This window comes from Phaethon aethereus (genome assembly GCF_964289735.1).
Source record: "Phaethon aethereus genome assembly, chromosome: Z".
Taxonomy (NCBI): domain Eukaryota; kingdom Metazoa; phylum Chordata; class Aves; order Phaethontiformes; family Phaethontidae; genus Phaethon; species Phaethon aethereus.
Genome location: NC_138577.1, coordinates 5,997,096 through 6,012,679, shown reverse-complemented (window position 1 = coordinate 6,012,679; position 15,584 = coordinate 5,997,096). Strand labels below are relative to the sequence as shown.

At 48.1% G+C, this 15,584-nt stretch overlaps 1 protein-coding gene across 1 annotated transcript in view; it reads left to right on the top strand.

Annotated features, from left to right (window-relative positions):
- Window positions 1–15,584, top strand: part of SETBP1 (SET binding protein 1) — a gene marked incomplete at its 3' end in the record, with an annotated part of 246,062 nt that overhangs the window by 95,137 nt on the left and 135,341 nt on the right. The window contains 1 exon segment of the mRNA XM_082013439.1: window positions 8,247–8,318. Within this exon segment, the coding sequence (XP_081869565.1) occupies window positions 8,247–8,318 (72 nt within the window).

Genomic DNA, 15,584 nt, shown 5'->3' with positions numbered 1-15,584 from the left:
CTGCAACAGCCCTGTTTGTCCAGAGGACTTCACCAGAAGGTGCCGCTTTCATCCCAACAGCACTACCCTGGGCTACTTTACCTCAATTACACTGTGATTTAAGAAAACTGGAGGGCACCAGATCACGTTCAGACTGTTTTCTTTCTTCCTTCTCTGTCAAATTAGGGCTACTGTGGATCTGATGAGTTTCCAGATTGGGTGGGGAAACAAGACTGTCTCCTAAGTCCTTATTTTGTTTATTGATTCAATAGTATTTACTGACTAATAACTACCCAAGGCTAATGGGCTCATTTGAACTGGGAATGCTGTGATCTCGCAAGTTATATATGGGAAGAACAGCCAGCTTACAGATAAGTAGTCTGCTTAAGCTGGGAGAAATCAGGGCTTGTAGTCCTCTCTTAGGAAAGCCAGCTTGTTTTTCTGCCAATTTTCAGGGAGTCTTCTTTTCTTTTAAAGTTTTCCGTACAATCACAGCACCGTTTTTCCTTATTTCCCTTGTATGTGTGCAGTCATGAAAACCAGGATGGCTTGAAATTAAATAAGCACAGTCCAACCTTCAAGTTAAAGACTTTGCGGTTTTAGGTTTTGCTTGGAACCAGAAACAGAAGAGCCAAAACACTGCAAACAAGAAGAAGAAAAAAAGCTGTTTTCGTGGTATTTTTGGCATGGGCCACCGCTCTGAGAGATACTGGAAATCATGCAAGAAGGGTCTGTTCCTAAGACATTCCCAGCACTGCTCTGAAGACTGAGGGCTTTAGATAAGCATCTGCATGTGGGGATCTTTATCCAAAACAAACCACCCAACCTTTTGTAGTTCACCCGTCTCTAATAGTGATTTCCCTCTCCGTGTCTCTCCCCATGCACTTGCGCACGCACGCAAGTTCTTCGAGGCATCCTAAAAGCCTTTCCTTGCTGGTAACATTTTAATTGCCTCTTAAGCAAGGTTTTCTCCTTGGTGAAGAAAAAGAAGACGGCAATGAAGTGCCCCGTGCTGCCCGAAGGATTTCCTCTCCTCAACCTCATCGCACACATCGGGATCGCTTTCCTCCCCCTTCTCCTTTGCCACATCTTCTCCGTGTTTTCTTTCTTTTCCAGCCTGGAAAAAACCAGCATCCCCCCGCTCCCTGGCAACGTGGGTGACAGAGACGGAGAAATCAGCACGGTGTCAGCAAGAGTTTAGCCCCACAGCTGGGACCTGAACTTTCAGCAGCAGAGCACAGTGCTGGGTCACTGCACTAAAGCAAGCCAGATTGATACAAAGTGCTCGCTCACCCTGGGAAGGAAAGCATCCGAAACCAGTTGATAAAAATCTTTAGGCACCTTCTAGTGCGAGCTTACAGCGGCTAAGGCTGAGTTTTTCCTGAGGAAGATCACCGCGGAGTGTACATTTACTGTTGTAACCCCCAAAACGACACAATATTTGGATGCTTGCTGCACTGCGGGGGGATAAAGGATTGGGGCAGCGTGGATTTTAGAGCTGTTCAAACAGGAGGTGGAGTGCGTGGACTCAACGTGCTGGGTACCGTGTGACGTTTTCAGCTCTGAAGACCTGAACGATCATGTCTGCCAAGAGTTAATGTGCTCAGAAGGAGGATGCTAAAAAATTCTTTCCTGCTCCAGTATGCAACCAAGAACTTGCTAGTCTGTAATATCTTTTATTTATAGTGCCTTTCGACTCAAGGGATCTGAAAGTGCCTCTATCTGGGAGTCACTTCAGTGACCTGCAGATACTTGTGGGTGGGGATGCTTCTCTCAGGTCTCCGACTGAGGTTTCAGGGTCTGCTTTCCCATGGACACACGTGAGGGACCCAGTCTGCCTTGCCAAATGCCAGCGCTCGGTCCTAAAGGCTGGAGGGAAGGGCAGAAACACAACCTAAGCCTGAAGAACAGTAGAGAGAGAAAACAGAGGTGAAAACCGCCTGGGAGAAGGGATTCAGATGGACACTGGTTGACCTTGGAGGCAGACATTGAGAGAAGGATTGCCAATGCTGGACGACATCCTTATGCAAGGGACCTGGGACAGTGAAACCGCAATTCAGAAGAGGAGTTTTGGTGGCCCTACTTGGGTATTGTTCCATCCAACCCAGCCAGCCCCAGCCGTGCTGTGGTGGCCTGGAGAAAGCTCCAATGTGGACCTTGCGCAGAGGATGCATCCCAGTGGCAGAGGTTGCTCCTAAGGGCGCGGGTCGGAGGCTCAGTTTAAGTATGCAGATGCACACATCCCTTAATGAGTGCGGTCACAGCGGGGCATCTGCTTATTTTAAGTCCACTTCAGGGCCTGCCCATCAGCTGCTCCACATGCCGCAGCTGATGGTGGCCAAAGGACCAGCTCCTCCATGTGGCTCCTGGCAGTTAGAGGGTGTCAGCCAGCCCTCTGCTTTCCTCCTGCGCTATACGTGCAGCCCAGGGAAGCAAAAGTCGGACCAACTGACGGGTTTACAATTCCAGTCTTCGATTTGTGCTTCATCCACAGCCAGGCGAGATTTTGCCAAGATACATATTAGGCAGCTGCTCAGGACACTGCAGTTTTGTCTGTACCACCCCAAGCATGCTGTCTGTCTCCCGGTCTGTCTCTGTGACCCCACTTGTGAGATGGTTCCTCTGCTGTTCCCCTGGGCGGCCAGCGCCTGTTCGGCGAGAACCAGCCTTTTCCTGGCATTTCTGCCGGGCCACCCAGGTGACTCGTGGCCACAGGGAGCGGAGGCACGGGGTCTGAGACGCAGTGAGTGCCCATCGGTTTCATCACCCTCTGACTCCTGTGGCTTCCGAGGACTCCTGATGTGTCTCAGTGGACAAAACATTCCAGCCAGGCTCATAAAAAGCCCTTGGGACACCAGCGGCTGCTTATGGGGCAATACCCTGCTCTGGGTCTCCAGCATGGCTTGCAGCTTAATGCACTTGTGCCACCATGCTAAAATCCTGGGCACATCTTCTCTCCTCCCTCCGTGTCCCTCCCAAGCCATCCCCAACATCCGCACCAGCATTATTATATTTTTTCTCCAAATCTCTTTCCTCCAGGCACCAGACAAGGTGCATTTTACACCACTTTATCTCTGTCATGCATATGTCAGTGTTTCAAACTCTAGTTTAATTGGACTCACATCGCTGGCTGAAAGTTGGCTCTCTTGGGTCCTTTGCAAGGAGAACGTGCATTTTGCCTCAACCTCTTCTCTACCTCCCAACCAAACCTGTCTCCTCCCTCCTTCTTGGAGGGGGCCGGGGCTTGTGCATCCTGGCGTTCACAAGGGTCATGGCGCCTGCTTTTAGGGCATCTCTTACTCTCTCCTTCCTCAGAGAAGAGCATACATATGTTGTGTGTACGTAGGGGGTTTTTTCCCCCCTTCTCGGTCCATTGAGCGTTACATCGCGTTTCACTCCCTTTGACGCTCCTTCCACACGTGCTGCTTTGGATCTGTGGGTGGGAGTGGGAGGGAGCCCCCCTATGGACAAGCTAAAAGGGAAAAAGGGAAGAAAAAAAAAGAAAAAGAAAAAAAATAAGGGAATAAATATTTGGGAAGAGGGCGTTTAAGAGGAGAGAAAAACAAATCGATGCTGGTGCCAGGCTGGAGCCGGCAGCTGGTTGCCAGCACAGCAGGCTGAGGAGCTGTTGGTGGAAGCGCTCAGTGCCATGTTTGGGTTACTTAAAAAAATACACCCTCCCTCCCTTCCTCCCTCCCTCCCTCTTTATTCTGCCTCTGGCTTCCTCCCGGCCCCACAAGCAGGAGGAGGAATTCAGTTGCCAAGCTCAAGCTTGCAAGAAGTTTGTATTTACAGCAATGACAAGGGGTGTAAACCCAGCACGTCCCGCCCCGGCGTGGGGTAGCTTGCGCGTGTGCGCGCACACGCGTGCGCGCCCGTGAGCACCGCAGCTCGCCGGCGCTGGGGCAGCTGTGAGCGCGACCGGCCGCGCCAGGCGTGTCGTGGGTGCAGCGGCTCTCCGCTCCGAGGGGATGCCAGCGCGTGGGCAACCCTGGCACGATGTTTTGTCCCCGATGTGAGGGAAGGAGGTGGGAGGGCTGGGGATGGAGGAGAAAGGGCGGGGGGGGGTGGAAGGTTGTAGCGCTTGGCTGGAAAAATTTAGAGGAGTACAAAGGAGAGAGTGATGAAAAGGGGGGGAAGGAGGCTGTGAACTGGCTGCTGTGGAGGTGGGAAGAGATTTATGTTTGCCGAGTGGGTTCCGCTGGGAGCGGGGTGGGAGGGTGCGGGGTGCCGCAGGCAGGGCGGGGGGTGCCACGGGGAGGCTGACGGCCCCGGCGGCGAAGCGGCAGAGCTTTATTTTCCTCCTTTCTTTCCTCCTCCCTCCGCTGGGCGCTCGGAGGAGAAGGCAAGACAAAAAGCTGAACTGGTGCCAAGAAGGAGCTGCAGCGACTCGAAAATGGCACTCTGCGCCGCACTAATATTTCGAAGCCGGGCTGCGCTGGAGAGCAGCGAAACGTGCCGGGAATGAGAATGGCTTGTGGCCACGGGGCCACCGGCCGGGCTCAGGGGTGTTCTCTCACCTCTCCGCTTCCCCTTTGCCTTTTAAATATGACTCTCTTCTCCCCCATCATCCGCCCCCAGTGATATTTAGGGGATCTGGGAAAAAGAGGGGACCCTTGCTGGGGACTTGGGGTAGAGGGGGAGCGGAAGGGGGGCAGCCCCTTGCACCCCGGGGCAGGAGCAGCGTAGGAAGCGTCTGGCAGAAATGCTGTGCTCTAGCCCGTGTGTGTCTGCTATGATGCTCGCTGGGAAAGATTATAAGCAGAGAAGGAGCGAGTGTGCTCATCCCCTCCTGCCATCTCTGTATTGGGGAGGGATTTTAATTTTTTTAAATTTTCTTCCTAGGAAGAAGGAGAAGACTTGGTTCCCAGGGAGTTTTCTGATTGTTTTCCTGTTGCCACTCCTTCCCCTCCTCCTCACTCTCCTCCTCCTCCTCTCCCTGTACCCATAAGGCTGCTCTCGTGGCTCTGTATCCTGATGCAAGGTTACTTGTAGGACACGCGAATCTCTGCAAGGTGCAGCGTCGCCTGCGTCGGTGCTCCCCTCCGCCTCTCATTTGCTGGGGGACGAGGCAACTTCCAGGCAGCTGCATGGCTCAGCCGAGCGCCCGGTTAATGCGGTGTCGGTGCTGTGGTTGCGAAAGCCCCTTCCTGCGAAGCCTGCCTGGATAAAACCAACAAAAAAAAAAATTATATGGGGATGAAACTTTTGACAGCAATTCATAAGGTTGATTAATTTGCAAGGGATGGGCTGGAGTTTTGCTGTGATTTTTGTCTGAAAGACAAGGTTTTGCCTTGTGTTTGTCCCCTCTTCCCTCCATTCACAGGCTAGGAAAAGGTACATGAAAGTACCTTTTTTTAATATGGTGTTTAGATTTTTTTTAAAAAACGTTTTAAAATTGTTACCAGCACAAGAATTCTTGTAGTAGTTGAACAGTTGAAGCTGAATACAAAGATCCTCCCCGCCCCACACACATACTCCTCTCTGGATCACGCTGGCATTTGAATCTGAAGTTTCAGGTTAGCTTTACAGAAATTGGAGACTGGAGAAAGAGAAAAACCCTGTCTTTGGGTTTGAAAATGGGTCCAGATCCTGTTTTAACAGCAGTTTTAGCACTCACACAGCCAGCAGGTCAAGTTCAAGGCGACCTTTCTAAAGCACAGGCAGAGGCTCATTAACTTGCTGCATCTCAGAACCTTGTGGGCTGTTATGTTGTTAGCTTGGCCCAGTTTGTAGTCCCAGGCGTGGGATGATACCCGTGACCTCTCTCTCACCTGAAAACCGTGCCCTAGTATATATCCAAACCACTTCAGATCTCACCGTTGGTTTCAGACACATAGACCTGGATTTGGAGCAGTTAATTCTGCCCAAGCAGTGCCTTTTGGAAATGCTGTGATAAATAGCGGGGAATTTAGGGAGACTTAAAGGTGTTATCCAGCCTACTCTCCTCATCCTCTTCTTCTCACGGCTCCTTGCAGACCAGTGGTCCTTCCTCTGCAAGGGTCAAAAGCTCAGTCCCAAATTAACGCTGATAGGAAGTGCACTCATTTCTGAGGTGACACTAGCAGGTTTTGTATGGAGTAGGATGTCTACAGCGGGTGATCCTTTGCTCTTCCTCCTCTCAGCTGTGGCTTGAACCATGTAGTTGTCGCAGCTCGACTTGGGCTTGCACAGAAAAGATGCTGTCATCTCTTCTTTCTCTTTTGTCACGAGTGAGGGGTATGTAGTGCTTGGTCCAAGAAACCTTGGAGATGGTGTAGTCAACCATCTGACAAGCAAATGTCAACAAAAGGGTTGGCCAAGTAACTCAGAGTAATCTGTGTGGCATTGTGCCTTCCACCTGATCCTACCTGTTCTTCATAAATAAAATATACGCATAAAAATATGTGGTTTTCTGTGCACACATGTGCTTGCTATTTGCTTTTCAGTGTCCTCTTTGGATGTGATGAGATGAGCTGTGTATTTAACCTTCCATCCTCACCAAGGGCACACACCATGCAGACCTTGCCTGAATTTCCCAGAAGTCCTTAGGGATAGTTTTGACTGCAGGTGCACCTCTTTCTCTGGCCACAACCTCCGCTTTTTAACCTGAGATCCCTGACCGTGGGATGCCAACCTACAAGAGCAAATGACAGGAGTGGGGATTAAAGCCCACATCAAAGTGAGCAGAGGAGACCTGCTATGCACCTGTACAGAGTATGGCTGACATTTTTAGATGTGGAGCCAGTTTGTGTTTGCTACTGATTTAAACCTCTTAATACTTCAGTTACCAAATAACAATTCCCAAGAGATTTATAGAGAGGATCCCAAAGACACGGACAAATATTAATGCGGATCAACAGCATCCATGTGCGCAAAGTAGCAATGTGGTATTTGTTATGTAGGGAGGTAAACTGAAGACAGCAAATGAAGAGACCTTCCAAAATGTTTATATTTCAGAACACAGACCTCTTTCATTTCCTTTATATCTTGACAATGATCTGGAGTAGGGGAGCTTGTCCATCTTGGGACAAGAACGTTGCTCTTGTACTTTCCAGGTGGTCCAAGTAAGCCATCTGGGCAGCTTGGTCATACTTCTCAAGGAGCATTGACAAGGCAGTTGACTGTCTCTGTCTTTATTTCTCCCCGTATCAAAGAAGCGTCTTTGGATGTATTTCCCTGAATCATGATGTCTCATGAATCTCAAGTTGCTTCCTGCAAATCCCTCATCCTTTTAACACTTTATAATGAGAAATATTGTCTGCTTGGAGTTGTTAGGAGATGACTTGTGTTTAGAAGGGTTAATCCAGAGGACTTTTCCAAGGCTATCTTCCACTCCTTCTCCCCACACCATCCTTGCTCCCAGTCTTTTATTTTTTTGGACCGGTAACCTCACATTTCTGTAATCTAAATGTGCAAATGCTTTGCAGTCATGGTCCAGTAGCTGGGTTAATCTCAGACCCCTGGAGTGGCAGATGGCTGATTTGTTGCTGATTCCAGTTACAGAGAATCGTGCCACCTATTATCTTTGCACAGGCTGCTGCTTAAAAGGATGCCTTGGGCAAAATCAGTGAAAAGCAAAGCAAAGCAAACACTCCCTGATCTGCATCACCGCAGGTGAAAATGTAAAATATTTCACCCTTGTGTGAAGGGCTCGAGAGGTGGACAAGGAGGGGAGAGGGGGCAGGAGGGGAAGAAGGGGAGAAGATCTTATTTTCTTACCCGAAGTGCGGAAGCACAGGGCAGAGACGGTTTGCCACAGTCACGATGTTGAATCAAAAGCACTTACCCTGTTCTAAATGGTTTTTCAACGTGGTAATCCTTGGCTTCAGCTCCTTGTTTTATCTCTTAAAGAAAGCAGGCGGGTGGGCATCCTGTGACGCACCTTCCTTCTCTTCCCAAGCCTTTCCAACACGGGTTGTCGCAGGAGGCCGTGGCACCGCTCCCTGCCGTTGCGGCTCGCTGCGTGCCCCGCAGCTGCTGGGGAAAGCCGTGATGGCCCCGCGGTGCTGCCGTGCTTGCCAGGGCTACTTGGGAGGAGAAACCTATGCGTCTGTGTGGGTTAAGGAGGAGCTTGGGGGGCCTTCCAAAACTGAGCGGGGCCGTGGGCGAACCCCGGCACTGGGTGCTCAGAGGGCCCCAGGTGACAGCTGGCGATGGGCACCCAGAACGATGTAATAAAATGGAGAAGGGCAGAGCAAAATTTTGGATGCTTGTGACCATTTTCTGCACGGTCATTCCCACAATCAAGGTTTTCTCTTTTCTCTTTGCTCTGGGAAACGCCACAGAGTCAGATGAAGAATTTGGGAAGAGAGTGTGGGTTCCCTGTGCAGAGTCCAGTGACGAAATCTGTGAACAAGGTAAGAACAAGGGGTTATGGCTGTGAAAGTTTTTGTTTTCTTCCTTTTCCCCTTCCAAACCCATTACCACAGTGTTAGACATGACATTTAGGATGTGCATAGCACAGAAACTGATATTCCAAGCAAAAGAGTCTAAAAAGATCAAGCTAAATAGGGCTTCTTTTTAATGCATGCCATTATGACGGTTTGGGGTTTAGAACAGTTTGCATTGTATCCAAATGATCTATGTGTGAATAATTGTTACCAACCTCCTGACACCGGGACCTAATTAGGAAGTAAGAGCCTTAAATAGGCCATTTGCGTAGTGAGCTTCCATATGTCTCCTTGCACAATTTATTTGCTTCACTCCATTGAGATATAATGAGAATGAAACTCCTAGAACTGCCTTTGACTCTGAGGCTCTCCTCTTCATCTCCTCTGCAGTTATAGCCCACTGTTAAGAAAGTAATATCTATTTCTCTTTGTTCAGAAAGAAAAAGCTACTGTACCGCTACTTCTATTTCAGATTGCCCAAGTTTCTCTATTTCCAAGTTTCCAATGGAAATAGAATAAGAAATGCCAAAACAACCTGCAGCCTAAGAAAAATCTAGTGCTGTCAGAGAAAGCACCAAGAAGGTTAGGGTAGGATGATCTTGAAGGAATACTACCTACTGTATCTGCCTCAAAACCCTGCTGAAAAGCAATGTTGTGGTGTTTCAGACAATGTACAGATGCAATTTGCAGAACTCAATGTATAGATGCAATTTGAAGAGCACTGTGTTGGTTCTGTTTGGTTTTCTTCCTGCTAGGATGTGAGGAAGGGGGAAAGGTTGGTACAAAGCTGCCTGAGTTTTCTCTTAGTTTTGAATACTTAGCTCAGTCTGGACCAACATGCTCTCTGTTCATGTTATGTTGCAGAGCACGTTCTTTAAATATGGTTTGAGAAGGTATCATTTATTTCCAAACACCTCGTACATGCGTGACTCCATCCCATGCTTCAAGTGTCCTGCATCATTCTTTTACTCCCATCAAGCCAAAGTCAGCAAAACTTAAATGTACACTTGAGTACCATTTTCTGTGGAAATGAACTTTAATGAGTGCTCAAGGTTTTGGGTTTTTTGCCCCCCAAATCAGGGCCTTATTTAGTTTCCCAGTGAAAGACAGTTCCACTTGAGATGATTTTGTTTATGATAATTCGCTTGCATGTTCCCTTCCAGGAATTGTCATTTCCTTCCAGAAGGGAGGTTAGTGCTGGTCCCCTCGCACTGATAATTATAATCAGACCTGTCAGCCTTCACACAGTCTACGCTTATCACTTGCATTTAGGAGGATTTTTCCTGAAGCCTATTACCAGTGCTGCTTCTTAGGGAAAAATAGTTATGATTTTTTTCTGCTAATCTTTGATGGCTCTCAGCTTTGAAAGCGCGGAGAGGAGCAAAATGACTGCCAGTTGCAGTTAAAGAAACTGTCCGTTGGTCCTGGTGTAGAGCTCTGCATCCACAGAGCCAGGGAGCGGGTGGATAGTCTAGCAAATGCTGAGAGGTTTAATTTGGTCGTGACAACTCTGCAGGTGTGCAGGAGATGCAAAACAGTGCTTTGTCCAACGGCAATGCTCCCAGAAACTAGCTTTGCAGACCCGCTAGACGAGGGCTTCAGGTGGCAGGTGGTTGTTGGCAGTGGTACCCTCTCTCCCTGCTGTTCTAGTCAGCGACCTGTGGCTTTGCCCACCTGGAGCTGCTTGGCTGCGGGACGGCCAGAGCAGCGGCTGTGGCCGGTGCTGGAGGCGGTGGCTGGCATCCAGGGATGGACGCAGCGCAGGACCGACGGACCCACTGCCACCCACTGCGGGACAGCCGTGACCAAATGGCCAGCGTGGTGGTGTTGGGTAGGATGTGGTTTGGTGTTTTACTCATCCCAGGATGTTTGAAAATTGTCCACCCTCGTGTTACTCACTGGGAAGCACATCACCCCATTTACTAGATTTCCCCCATTTTCACTCCATTATTCCTACTGATATGCTAATAAGCCCCTTTTCTCTAGTTTTTGCTTTTTGCGAACTTAAAAAAAAAAGGCATTTTTTACCTTTTCATTAGTCTAAATGAGTGATGTATCTTTAAGTCCCTCCCATGTTATCAGCATGCTCTTAGTAATGTTCTCGGAGGTTTGGGTTCCTTGATTTTGGCAGAATTTGAGGATGGTCAGCACTTTTGTAGCGAAGGAAATGGTGGGAGAGTGGGAACTCTTACATTCTCTGCAGTTATATATTTACAGCGTGCAGAGATATGATTTGCCTTTGTTTTATTTAAATTCACTGGGAACTAGAGATTTATTTATCAGGTGTCACTCCCTGAAGGAAGATAAATGCCACATAGCAAAGACTTCATCTATTATACAAACAGATTTGAAAGCTTTGCTATTGCATTCCTCCGCCTGCTGCACGGAGTAAAAACGCCGTCGGCTGAACAGAGGCAGAGTGATACTTAGCGGTAGCATCTTATGACCTTTTGATCAGCTGAGATCTCAAGCCATATTAGTGGGCAGATTATGATGTGATGGAAAGAGGACCAGGAATAGCCTTTTTATCATGAGATCCTTCCTGTGAATATCCTTCTCCGGTATATTCAGGTGTTTAATCACCAGGGCCAGGACAATCGTTTGAAAACAGGGAAGTGAAATACTCGTACAGACAATCCAAACACGCTCAGGTTTGCCAACTGCAGTTACAACTTCCATTTTCTCCCTAATATTCTCCTACCCTCTTGTTTCTATCAAGGCTGTGGGTGCCCTTGCAATATTTCCTATCGCTAATGACCTCATTTTGGCAGAAAGGTCTATGCAAAATGGACCCTGAGTCCTTGGACCGCAGGGGGGCTGCAAAGGGAAAGTAGGCGCATTGTGAATGTGGATATCCGACTGCAAAGGGAAGCATTCGCGTGGGAATGTCTCTGTGTCATTTCTGAGATAACAACAGTGATGCTTAAACCTCTTTCAACCCTAAAAAGGAAAAAAAATGCAGGTTTTAAAAAATGCGCAACCCTGATAGTATTTCTCTTTTTACGGAGCCAAACTGAAAAAGAACAACTTTTACATTGATCTTATCTTCCTGCCTGCGCAGGATTACTCCTTAAACTTTGCTGCAGGTTTAAATTAGCCTCCTTTTCATCTTAATGGCCAATATGAATGTTTAGCCTCCTTGATAATTGGACAGAAAGGAGCTCTTATTCACTGCTGACCCTGCACGTCGGTAACGGTTGTGCCAACTCTTGATCTGGCTGCTGGGGCCACTTTTGGAAGGAAAGGAAGGAGACGTGTTTGTGAAGTCCGGTGTAAATGCACGTGGGTCTGTCTGAGCACGTGTGTGTGCCCGGGCCGCCCGTGCTGGTTACGGAGCACGTAGCGCAGCCCTGCATGTGTGAGCACGGGCGTATCCGAGTTGTGCACGTTTTGCTTCCTCTTGAAGCCCAACGAGCCGCTCGTTTTCCCAACGGGAAGAGGGAAAAGGGCCGGCGGTGTGCGAATCCCAAACTGGTGTCAGGGCAGTGGGGATGCTGGTGCACCAGGTCTGGAGAACCATAGCTGCCACGGCCCTGTGGAAACCCTTTGAAACGGCGGAGGTTATGGAGGTGGAGGAAGTGCCCAGCAGAACGGCGTCTCCTCTCACCTCCCTCAGCCTCTTCAGTCGGGTGCCTGCTGGGCTTCCCGCTCCTGCTGCTTTTTGCGCTGGATCATAGGATCATCAGGTATTATGAAGTCCCTCACCATCCTCCTGGCATTCTAGCTCCCTGAGTCAGGGAGCCGTGTGAATCACTGAGGTTGTGACCTCACGTAAGGCTTTTAGCCGCAGTTGCCAGAGCCACAGAGATGTCCAAATACACAGCTGCCTGCCACAAGCCCCCAGCACCTTGTCCTTGGGAAGGCAGGCACTGCAAAGGGCGGGTGGCAGCCTTGGCTGTCCTGCCGCGCGGCTCGGTTGCCGCACAGGTGATGCCCGCGGGCGAGTGTTGCAAGTGTCGCGAGCGAAACCGTTCAAAGGGATGGGTTCCTCTGAGCGGCTCCCACCCGAGAGTAAGAGCTTCTGACAGCAGCTTTGAAACCTTTCCACCGAGAAGGCTTTGCGGTGTGTGTGGTGAAGAGGGTGTAGGTACAAAATGTTTCCTCTGCCTCCCTCCACTTCCTTGTAGCGCTTGGGTGTAGGAGGGTGCCCAGACTTGGGCAATGCTGCACAAAGATCTTCCCTCTCAGTGTGTGATTGGGTTATTGCTGTCATGCCTTCTGCCAGATGGTCCCTGCCCTGATTATAGTCACTTCTTCTCAAAGTACAGTGCTTGGATTCAGCTTCTTGTAGCTCAGAGGGACCCATGAAAACAGACTCACTTTGCCTTGGGCAGCTCAGGACAGAGCTGGGACATCTCATGGTCCTATGGGACATCTCATGGTCCTCCAGTGCAGCATGGTTAGAGCATATGGCAGCTGCTTGAGGTGGGGTGGTTTTTTTGGGGTGTGCAATTTAAAGTTGCAAATGTTGAATACGTAGTATCAGGCAAATAGCAGTGGTGTGGGATGGGAAAAAGAGGACAGTGGTTTGTTTATGAAGTTGAGCTGCCCATGTATAACATCTTTGTCATTTTAAACACATAACATCTGGTTTCTTGCAATTATTCTTAGATTGCAGACAGCAGTAATCTCCAGTTTCTCACTGAGTAAGAGTGGTATCCTGAACCAGCAAAAGATTATTGTTATAACCAAAGTTACAGCCATACAACTCCCTTCTCCTCACCGGAAAGAGGTGGTCTTGGGCAGCAAAAGCTGAAGAAGTACATAACTCATACCAATTTCTTCAGAAAGTTAGGCAGTGTCTGGGATGTTGCTCAGCACAGGAGTATGATGGGGTATACTCAAACTGCTAGACCAGTCCTTGGCACGCTTTTGGTCCACGTCAACTAGCAAACTCCTAAATCATTCCTAAGCATGGATCAGAGTTCATCCCAGTGAGCCATTTGCATTTCGCTGCTGCATTAGGGAAGCTAGGCATGGTTTCGAGCAGAGATACGAACCATTCTGTGCCAGTTGGCCTCAATGCCTGGCAGTATTTCTGGGCACATTTAATTTACTAGTGGCTGAAGAGGCTCAGGCCCAACTGAGAAACTGAACTCCATCATCCTCATCATTTGTCAGCTATGGGGGAGAGAGGGGAGCCACCATCAAAGGCTGATTCAACCTCCCTTGGTCCTGGCCTCTCCAAACCGTTGATGGCAGCTAAGGCAGCTAAGCCTACAGGGTTCAACATGCTGAAAGCAGAGAAAAGGCTATATTATCCCAGAAAAAGGCTATGTATAGTACAGGTGCATTTCCTGCATATTTACTAATCACCTCCCCTGCCTTTCCGAGCTCAGATTGAAAGAGTTTTAAGCCATTCAGGTGTTCTGTCCTGCAACAGTGAGTGCCATGAGTCACTTTTCTTCACAGAAAGTATTTCTTTCTCCCTCACCATAGGAAGGCCTCTTTTTCAATAGGTTCCAGCCGTAAGACTTGTGTTCTATATAATTTCCTTTTAACGGTTTGGTGGTTGATAGTTAATTGTGTCCATAGGAGACAATTGTAGACTTATATATAATAAAACAGCTCATGAAAGGATACAGCATTATGTCTTTCAAATATAAGTAAACCTGTGGTTTGATAAAAAAAGTTTTGTTTTGAGTTCACCCTATCCAAGTATATATATACACATACCTACTTTTTCACACTGAATCAAAAACCTATATGAAAAAAGAACTTTGGCTCGACTAGTGCAACCAAAGTGCAATGTTTCATTACCTTTTCTTTAATTGAAATCCGTTAATCCGCAAGGTGCTTTACTATAATATATGGTTAAACATAAACCAAAACATTTTCCCACCAAGAATACCTTAAGTGTTTGATCACAGTGGGGACAAAATTATTGACGTAATTTGGCACATATTTGGAAACATGACCTTAATCTGCAGGTTTCAGTGAAGAAGGTATTTTCCCTAGGTATTTCAGTAAGTCAGATAAGTAAATTATATTTTTGACATGTTAAAGATGTTCCATTTTAGACAAAGGAAATGATATCCCAGTTGTGCCACTGAAACTCAATGCCCCGTGCTGCTTGTTAACAACTGTGCATTTATTGTTCCAGTGTCCCAGTTTGCTATCAAGTATCAATGCACTGCTACATACCAAAGAGTCAATAGTTCTGTCAGTTGAGTATGCCCTGGAAATACAATATTACTGTTAATATTGATCCACACAGCAGAAATCAAGGCATCAAACTTTGCAGGCATTACTTGCTAGCACCCTGGCTTTTACTTGCAGAGCAACTGGCTTGAAAATCGCTACGGCGTGCTATACCCCAGGGACCAATATTTTCTGCACAGCCTTCTTCCATGCGTAATAATGAGCACGAACAGAAACACAAGGGTAGCGGTGCACACGCGACCTGCAGATATGGTGCATATAGTTTCATTTCAGCCTTCTGTGGTTTCTCGGTGCAGCAAACCAGCTGCAAAGAGCGCTGGTAAAATCAAGCTGCACCAGCTCCGGTATCCTTCTCTAGTGGTGCGGTGCAGCAGCTTGACTGGCCAAACTAATCAACGTCCCGCGCGCGCTCTTCTTCATGGGAAGAGTGAGATGGGCTGTGGGTGGATGGCTTGAAACCTCCAGCAACCTTCTCCAAGCATCGTGAGCAATGTCGTTGACAAAAGCTGGTGTGGTTTGCTTGCAGAGGTGACTTCAGGCTCCAGTTACCGGTCAGGAAGAAAAAAGCCCTGCAACATCGAGCTGTGCTGGCAGTGTCAAGAGCATCCGTTCTTTGCTCTCCTGCCCTCCCAGGCTGCCAGGTTGTCTTGGCAGGAAGAAACTATGGTGCTCCCCATTCTCACGTTTGCCTTCACACACACCCCTGTGAGTTTGGTGGTCTTTGCCATATCTGTAATGGCTTCACAATGAGTGTTTGGCAGATTGATTTTACAATTGTCAGTCTTCCCAGAAGCAGCCCAGAATTTCATTAACTAAGATATAGGCATGATTTCGTATAAGCTCTTTTCAGATTTTAGTAGATCCAGATAAATTAAATCAGTATTTTAGCTATGTGCCACCAAAATTAGTCAGCACAGTACTCTTCATATAGGAATACTATAGTTCTGGTCTCTTGTATTTCAGCAGCAGCTGCATGGTAAGATGCTACCATCACTGATAGTGTTTCTTTAATAATTGGCTCTACTTCAATAATAAGAGTGCCAGGGAGAAAGTAACCTGGACGTGAGCAGA